At 38.3% G+C, this 9,900-nt stretch overlaps 1 protein-coding gene across 1 annotated transcript; it reads left to right on the forward strand.

The window, feature by feature from the left end:
* The first annotated feature begins 4,727 nt into the window (after positions 1 to 4,727).
* Positions 4,728 to 8,279, forward strand: LOC126470069 (UDP-N-acetylhexosamine pyrophosphorylase). The gene has a single exon (XM_050097577.1). The coding sequence runs from the start codon at positions 4,862 to 4,864 to the stop codon at positions 6,338 to 6,340; it is 1,479 nt and encodes a 492-aa protein (XP_049953534.1). The 5' UTR covers positions 4,728 to 4,861; the 3' UTR covers positions 6,341 to 8,279.
* The last annotated feature ends 1,621 nt before the right edge of the window (positions 8,280 to 9,900 follow it).

Genomic DNA, 9,900 nt, shown 5'->3' on the forward strand with positions numbered 1-9,900 from the left:
CAGCGGTCAATCTCACCACTCTCCATACACAAATGGAACATAAGTAAATCCTAATATGTGCTATGGGAAGTACCTTATGCCATGCACTTCACGGTGTTTTTCAGACTATGGATGTAAATGTAGATTCGCATTTGTTAAAGTGAAAATTCTTGCGTGACCATCCAGATTAGGTTTTCTGTCGTTCCTCTAAATCAGTAAAGGCAGTTGCCAGAATAGTTCCTTTGGAAAGGATAGGGCCTGTTTCCTCCTACGTCATTACTCTAACCGAGCATGTATTCCACCTCGAACCACTCAGTCATCGATGGGAGGCTAAGACTTAATCTTCTTTCCTATTACAGTTTTTAGTCTTCAATGAACGAATAACAAACTCAAGAATCGACATGTATGTATGCTTCGCTCTTGGCCAAATTTATAGGGTAACACGTGGTACGACTTTAGCGATACAATATGATGAATAACGAAATAGAATTTCGCGTTTTGCACTTGCTGACTGCTGGAAAATATATGAGGCATGTATGTGGCAGATGCTGTCACTAAAAATCGATTGTATGTTTGAAGTCAAATAAACTTTCCTCAGACTTGATGTAACGTTAAACTGTAACTTAATGATTGTCACTTGGCTGAAACTAGTAGTCAGGAAACAAAGCAGTTGATTGTTCCATGATGTCGCTCTTTAAATACACTCAAACTCCACAGACCAGTCTAGAGAAAATAAATATAAGACACGCAGTATCATACCACTTATAATAACAATAGGCAACTCAAAGCTCTGAAGTATCTTAATATGGCGTTCACCATTCATTGGCGTCATATTGCAGAGGTTTTTTTTGTTTTTTTTTTTACTTTACTTTTTCTTAAATTGATGATAGCTATGATTGTTAACGAAACTTCATCGTCAAATAATAAGATGCCATCAAAATGTTCAGGATTTTTTTCCACTATCTCTGAGAATTCCATTAGCGTTCGGATTCACCAGGAAAATTGATCGATCGTGGCATTTTCAAAGAAACGTTTCTTGCATAAGAATCTGGATGATCATCTGAATGTGAATCCATTCCTCTTTCTCTACAACACTCATCACTGGAGGTATTTTTCATCTTGTTATAAAGACATAATGCCTCATCAAATCCCTTTACGATTTGTGAACAGTCACTTAAATCTAAAAAAATCACTTGATTTTTATACATTTTAAATAAGATCTGCAGAAAAGCCTACTTGGTTGCTTTCTCGATTTTCTAGGGCATGCATATGACAATCGCTTGAAATTTGAACTAGCGCTGAAAGGTAAACAAATATAATCAGGAGCAATAGGTTGCAGTAAAGGAAATAAATAACGAGGGCATAGTTATTTCGTTTAGAGCACCTACAAAAGTCAGTGGTGACAGTAACGTTCAATGTGTTAGCGCACCGCTGAAGGAAAGGTCAAGTAAGTCAGTCACATCCCCACCAGGATTCTTAGTGGTAGGTCTTACAAAGATCTGTGAATGATGTGTCAGTTACTAGCCAATGTAGACAGTAGCAAAAACTTATTATGAAGTTTACTATTGGTCTTATATTGTCATGAATAAGTATATAATGACACTAACAGTGTTGGAGAAATACGATGCTCATCCGTAGCTTACCTTTCAAAGAAAATTGCAAGATGGCTGAAATTGCAAAATCAGTCAACGATAATCCGAATATACCAGTGTGTTTTGACAATAATTACAGCAATAAAACAGAAAATGCTGTAAAAAAGCAATCTTTTAAACTACTTTCTATAACTATAAAAGAAAAGGAACACTGTCCTACAGTACATGGCGTCTGATGTGCCATAATTTGTAATACTGCTAATCAATCTGTGTCAAGAGTCATCATAATAATCAATAATTGTTTTTGTTTTCATTTCCTTATTTGTCTCATGCACCTTTCAAACTTTCTGTTTTAACTAAAATGTGTGACATGTAATTTTGCTCTGTGTGTGCACTATGTGAACAAAATTTGTTAATACAAATATAATCTCTAGTAGGGACCCAACTATATGGAATATTCTTGATAATGTTAACTATGCAAAACATGTAGATTATTTCTTAGTGATATAAATTTTCATTCGTTATTCACTTATACACTCCTGGAAATGGAAAAAAGAACACATTGACACCGGTGTGTCAGACCCACCATACTTGCTCCGGACACTGCGAGAGGGCTGTACAAGCAATGATCACACGCACGGCACAGCGGACACACCAGGAACCGCGGTGTTGGCCGTCGAATGGCGCTAGCTGCGCAGCATTTGTGCACCGCCGCCGTCAGTGTCAGCCAGTTTGCCGTGGCATACGGAGCTCCATCGCAGTCTTTAACACTGGTAGCATGCTGCGACAGCGTGGACATGGACCGTATGTGCAGTTGACGGACTTTGAGTGAGGGCGTATAGTGGGCATGCGGGAGGCCGGGTGGACGTACCGCCGAATTGCTCAACACGTGGGGCGTGAGGTCTCCACAGTACATCGATGTTGTCGCCAGTGGTCGGCGGAAGGTGCACGTGCCCGTCGACCTGGGACCGGACCGCAGCGACGCACGGATGCACGCCAAGACCGTAGGATCCTACGCAGTGCTGTAGGGGACCGCACCGCCACTTCCCAGCAAATTAGGGACACTGTTGCTCCTGGGGTATCAGCGAGGACCATTCGCAACCGTCTCCATGAAGATGGGCTACGGTCCCGCACACCGTTAGGCCGTCTTCCGCTCACGCCCCAACATCGTGCAGCCCGCCTCCAGTGGTGTCGCGACAGGCGTGAATGGAGGGACGAATGGAGACGTGTCGTCTTCAGCGATGAGAGTCGCTTCTGCCTTGGTACCAATGATGGTCGTATGCGTGTTTGGCGCCGTGCAGGTGAGCGCCACAATCAGGACTGCATACGACCGAGGCACACAGGGCCAACACCCGGCATCATGGTGTGGGGAGCGATCTCTTACACTGGCCGTACACCACTGGTGATCGTCGAGGGGACACTGAATAGTGCACGGTACATCCAAACCGTCATCGAACCCATCGTTCTACCATTCCTAGACCGGCAAGGGAACTTGCTGTTCCAACAGGACAATGCACGTCCGCAAGTATCCCGTGCCACCCAACGTGCTCTAGAAGGTGTAAGTCAACTACCCTGGCCAGCAAGATCTCCGGATCTGTCCCCCATTGAGCATGTTTGGGACTGGATGAAGCGTCGTCTCACGCGGTCTGCACGTCCAGCACGAACGCTGGTCCAACTGAGGCGCCAGGTGGAAATGGCATGGCAAGCCGTTCCACAGGACTACATCCAGCATCTCTACGATCGTCTCCATGGGAGAATAGCAGCCTGAATTGCTGCGAAAGGTGGATATACACTGTACTAGTGCTGACATTGTGCATGCTCTGTTGCCTGTGTCTATGTGCCTGTGGTTCTGTCAGTGTGATCATGTGATGTATCTGACCCCAGGAATGTGTCAATAAAGTTTCCCCTTCCTGGGACAATGAATTCACGGTGTTCTTATTTCAATTTCCAGGAGTGTATGTATTTATGCTTAGTAAGATAATTTAAACTGTTGTATCTTATAGCTTTATGTTTTTGTCTATACCTCTTATTTGTATTCTCCTAAGCGAAGTATGTACCACCATCACCATTTTACAATAAATTTTTAATTGGCTTGTCCTACATCACGATGTACTTTACTGTAAAAAAATTATTATCTACAGTACTAATAACAAATAAATAAACTTCACAAACAAGTATTGCAACTTTCAAAGAAATTTAAAAATCTCATGTACTGAAAAGTTAGAGAGACAATTTGCATTCCTGCTGTCAATATGTATTCACAAAAGTACATTGGCGGATACAAGGATATGGTATGTTATCTGTTACAACTCCATATAGGCATACATGGCCGAATTTCACACTAGTGAAGTGATATTATTCATAACATACGGCGTAGTGAAATTCTTCTACTGTGCCGTGGAAGGATGAGACCCACTGACTGCGTATTTAATTTTTATTGAGCTTGGGGTCGTGGTCAGCACCGTTCTTCTATTTTCTTTTTTTTAATATATTTATATTACGTCACGTCTCAGAATAATTTGTCTTAGCATAGGCCTATATCACAGAGGCAACATGACTTGTTTTTATTTAAATTACTGGTACCGGTACTTGAATTACCTTCTATATTTTTAAAGGAAGTCTAAACATGGAACGGTATTCCAGTCACACCTTTACAAACAAATATATGAAGCACGCAAGCATTCTAACAAAACAAAGGAAGAGTGTCCCAATTTCTTATTGGGATATATTGGTTAATGTCAGGTTTATTCCTAATTTTATTAATAACAACGGTATTGCGAGAATACATATATCGACCTTCGACAGTTCAACTGTAATAATTCGATACCTCGGATTGTGTATGTCTGTGTGATATTGTCCAAGCAACACGACGTCGCTAAGCGACAAGCACTGATTTAAGAGTGTCGCCACGTCTGCGAAGGATACGATAGAACTATATTTCGCATGCAATTTCCTACGCTTTCAAGATGACTGCTGCCGGTAATGCCGTTACAGCTGCGATCCTTGATGAAGAGAGGTCAGTTAAGCGTCTTGTATGTCACGTAACTGTATTATTAGAGGGAGTAACTTTGCCAAGTGCAACGCGTACCACGCGAAGTATTCTATTGGCTGGTGCTGATGACGTTGGGCCGCGCACGTTTACGGGTGGGGGTAACAAGTTTGGTGTCTGCTATGAACAGCTGCTGTCAAAGCCAGAAATGTCAACAGAAGGTGTGTGCACTCCAGCGCAGGTGGTTGTGGGGAGTGACGGTTCGTAGCTGCTGTCAGAACTGTGCTAACACAGTTTCAGAATGTTGGACATCGGCAAATGCAAGCAGGAACTGACAAAATATGGACAGCAGCACCTGTTGCGGTTTTGGGAAGAACTGTCTGAAGAGGAGAGAGCAGAGTTACTGCTGGATTTACAAGAAGTCAACGTGGCAGAAGTTACTTCGTATTTCAGAAGAGCTGTGGAGTCCCTCACTGAAGATCAAGCAAAACTGGATGATCGCATGAAGCCTATCCCAGCAGAATTTTATGGTGGTGTCATCAGATCAGAAGCAGAAGACCTAAGATTTTATGAAGATGAAGGTTTGAGGCAGATTTCTGCAGGCAAAGTGGGTGTGTTGCTTCTGGCAGGTGGTCAGGGTACAAGACTTGGAGTATCATATCCTAAAGGTATGTATGATGTTGGCCTACCTTCTCATAAGTCTCTGTATCAGGTTCAGGCAGAAAGAATTCTGAGGCTGCAGGAGCTTGCTTGTGAACGAACAGGAGTTTACAATCATATAACATGGTATATCATGACCAGTGAAGCAACTATGTGCCCCACACAGGAATACTTTGCAAACCACAACTATTTTGGTCTTAAAAAAGAAAATATTGTTATGTTTGAGCAGGGGTTACTTCCATGCTTCACATTTGATGGAAAAATAATCATGGATAGAAAGTATAAGCTGTCAAGAGCACCAGATGGGAATGGAGGACTGTATCGAGCTTTGCGGGACCGTAAAGTGCTGGATGATATTGAGAGACGGGGTATTAGTTATCTTCATGCATACAGTGTCGATAACATTTTGGTTAAAGTAGCTGACCCAGTTTTCATTGGTTATTGTATAAGCAAGAATGCAGAGTGTGGAGCAAAAGTAGTAGAAAAATCTTTTCCAGAAGAACCTGTAGGTGTTGTTTGTCAGGTGGATGGCCGGTATCAAGTTGTTGAATACAGTGAAATTACATTAAAAACAGCAGAGCAGAGTGATATTGATGGGAGATTAACATTCAGAGCTGGTAATATTTGCAATCACTTTTTCACAACAGAGTTTCTTCAGAAGATTGCAAATAAGCATGAAAATAATTTGAAGCTACATGTTGCCAGGAAAAAGATCCCTTATGTTGATGCACAAGGTAACATTTGTAAACCAGAGAAACCCAATGGTATAAAAATGGAAAAATTTGTTTTTGACGTCTTTCAGTTTGCGGACAATTTTGTTACATGGGAAGTGAAGCGAAATGAGGAATTCAGTGCCCTTAAAAATGCCGATACTGCTGAAAAAGACACACCCACAACTGCCCGTAATGATCTGTATTCACTTCATTACCAGTATTTGACTAAGGCTGGTGGAAAGATTGTAACAGACAAGGGACCATCTGTGATTTGTGAGATTTCACCGTTGTTGACATATGCTGGTGAAGGTCTTGAAGAAATTGTTAGTAATAAGACATTTAAATCGCCAGTTGTTTTGTTGCATCCTAGTGAACAAAGCCCAAATGGTAACGTATATGATCAATGATGTTTATATTTGTGCACGAAGATTATATTTTGCTGTCAGTTCCTATGCACTTTAAGGTGAAATATATGTTGCAGCCACAGGTTAAACTGTGTGTTCCTGTGTGAATATTGTAGTTATAAAATGCCTATGTGCAATAAAGTGTGCTGGTGGTGGTCAAATTGTGAGGGAGTATGCTAAAATTCCTGTGTGGTAACAGTTCTCTTGATGCTAACTTCAAAGAGTAAATGATAGTGAAAGAAGCTGGTACCACTTTTACAGTGTAGCATATTTGCACAATCATGTCACATCTCATATTAATGTTTAAACAGGAAACATTTCTTTCCTCTTTGACTTTAATAGGAGGCTTTTTTAAGAAAAGAAAAAAAAATAGTAATGGGGCCTGCATACATTTGGTGCTGGAATTTATATTCTTAGTTGATAAGTTAGCATACTGAGCTCTGTCTTTATATGTGAGTGAGCAAGTGATATTTGATGTTAGTTCCATCATGTACAGTAAATGCAACAAAATAACTACACACTTTGCCTCATGAAGAGTTACCAGTATTTATTGAGAGATCTGTTGCATAAAGTAACTGATATTCTGAATGCTTTGTTCAAATGACCAAATGCACAATTCTGTTTAAATGTATCATGAAATGTCAGGAATCACTGCCTTACATATGGTACTTTAGCCCATTATACATAGAAGAAAATTGACTTTATACTTTCATTATTACTTAAACAGTTAAGTAAGTTGTTGATATTGTTAAATTCTGTAATTAACTGATTATCAAACTGTTGTAAATGTACAGTTACTGTTACTCGGGTGTGAATTATGTGGTACATCCATATTAATTTTTTCCAAGCAGTTTTTGCACCTTAAAAACAAATGTGTAGTCGTGCAATCGCTGCTTATATGAATAACATATGGCTGTATATTATGTGCCACTTTAATGAATAACTTTATTTCAGTATTTGAAACAAACAGAAAAAGACATTTGGAGCTCTGTTTGTGTTTTATTCCCTTGTTTCTGTTAACTGCTTTATGTTCCTCTAACAAAGTTATGTAAACCTTAAAACAAGCATTTAATCATTTAACTTACACTAAAGTTTTGATTATACTAAAACTCTTATAATTATTGCTTTCATTCTGCATAGCAGAAGTTTTCGCATTCCATGTAAATAACAACAATCTAAATATTATGGGTCCAATTTGTTAAACTGCAGAGAATTTTTGTCTAATGAAATTAAGCACTTACAATTTTTAATATACAAAATTGTATAAACTCTAGATGCTACAGCAAAATCCAAGTAGGTGTTCTACTAGACATTCAGGGAACTTCCATACAGAGAGGATCAGACATGACCATCTGACTACCACAAAGTCAGTGTCCAGTTGCACATAATGTGAAAGTGTTATGTAAACTGTTGCTATACTCTATTTTTTTAATAGAAAGGTGCAGTATTAAAATGTTACTTTATAGACTGGCCAGATTTAATATAATGTATTGATATTTTTTTGTGTGATGTGACACTGTACTTCCTAATTTGGAACTGAAATGACACCAGTATTATGAACTGGCTCAGACCTTAAATCTGGGTTGTGTAGTGATGTAATGTGCAATAACATCTCAGATCTTGCAGGCAGCTTGAGTAGTTAAGAAATATTATTTGTTGCATGGAAGTCCAATAAATACTATATTTGTCAGTTTTATGGCAAAATTTTGTGATGGCTGTACAATTGGATTTTTTGTTTAAATGTTTTATTAATTTAATGAAAATGTAATAGCACATGAAGAATGGAATCCAATATTCATAAGTCATTTTTCTTATGACATTTCTATAGTGGTTTATTTCTTCATGTCATTTTTTATGGAATGAAATTTTTATTGTCAATTACATATATGTATATATAATGTATGTAACATTTTGTTTTAAGAATACATTTTATTTCACAGCATTTCCATTGCCTATAAATATGATTCCTTGTGCACCTTACATTTTTCTAATACTTCCATGAAATGAATTGGTACTTGTCGTAAATTATAGTTACCTTGAGCAATACAGATTTATAGTTTACTGTTACAATAGTAAGATTTCGTTATTTGTACATACGCAAAAAGGTATAGTAATTTTGCTAATATTTAAAGTAATAATACTTCAGTATCAGTGCTGAAGACCTATTAGTAATTTTTGCTTGTGGAATTATTAGACAGAAATCGTATTTCGCACTTACTGTTGTGGTATGATGACAGCAAAGGTACCTTAGTATAATATCGTGGCTAAGGTATTGCTCAAATTGTTAACAAAATAAATTTTGTTATTTGGCATTTGTTGGAGCTCTGTCTCCCAATAAGTAATTCTTTAAAGAATGTTGGTTTTACAACACAAAAATTTAAACATTTATTTTCACATAGCTATATGAAGGAACTTCCCTGGATGTACAAATTCAACATATTCCACAAGTGACTTACATGTGGCTGTATAAACTTCAAGAGCATAAACATTCCATCCTATAACAACAAATTATTTATTATATCATTCCCTTGTATGTTTACAACTTTTATGCATAGTCCATATAGATGACCACGAGTTTAACTGTTTCAAACAGAAAGATTATTGTTTTATTATGCACAATCTTACAGTTCACAAGATTTAAGTTTTTTAAAATTGTCTCAAAATTGGTGGATCCCTTTCTGGACATGTGCATATTTCAAGTTAGTTTCTGAATCACAGTACTCAGTAACCAGTTGCAGTGCTATGGAAGAAGAGAAATATTCTATTTTTACTGTGGTGACCCCTCCATAAGTTGAGCACAAACAGATGTTTACTTGGAGTCCTCTGCATGAGCAGCAAATTTTGCATTAGCTAAGCAGGCAGCGAGTTTCTTTGATGATTACAATGTGCAGTGACCATGTACCATATTTTACACTTGTTTCTGATCTACTGCAATATGGAATGTGTTTAACATGTAAAAAACAATTATCCCTCTGTAAATGGTGTGTAACATACCTAATGCAGTGTAAGGTAAGATGCTGGGCAAGGGGATGCTGTTGTTAGCATACTGGATTCTCGTTCAAGAAGAGCAGGAGCTAAAATTGCCTTCCAGCCTCCTTGTTTAGGTTTTCTGGGGTTTCCAAGACTATCAGATGTTGGACATGTCAAAAAGTAGACTTACCTTTCCTATTTATATTCACTAATGTCCTATGGCATCATATACTGAGGTAACTAATCACTGACAGCTAGTGTCTGCTGCACAGAAGCATGTAATAAGAATAGTTTGTGGTATCAATCCTGAAGCTTCTTGTAGATAATTTTTTAAACAGGTATACTGACAAGTCTTACAGTAAATTTATTTCCATTTGAAGTTTGTTGTCAATATTCAATCACAATTTGAAAACAACAGTGACATTGATAAATATAATAGCAGGAGAAAAGATTTACACTATTGATCACTCAGTCCTTCTGTGGTACAGAAAGGAGTGAGGTATTCAGCCAGATTCACATATCTTAGCCAGTAATGTAAAGAATTTTGGGTAATGAATCTGTCATCAAACACAAACAGAAATCATATCTGCTTG

The sequence above is a fragment of the Schistocerca serialis genome, chromosome 3 (assembly GCF_023864345.2).
Source record: "Schistocerca serialis cubense isolate TAMUIC-IGC-003099 chromosome 3, iqSchSeri2.2, whole genome shotgun sequence".
NCBI classification, from domain to species: Eukaryota; Metazoa; Arthropoda; class Insecta; order Orthoptera; family Acrididae; genus Schistocerca; species Schistocerca serialis.

Excerpts from the sequence above, each read along its gene's own strand:
- LOC126470069 (XM_050097577.1), top strand. The coding sequence starts at position 4,862 with ATGTTGGACATCGGCAAATGCAAGCAGGAACTGACAAAATATGGACAG.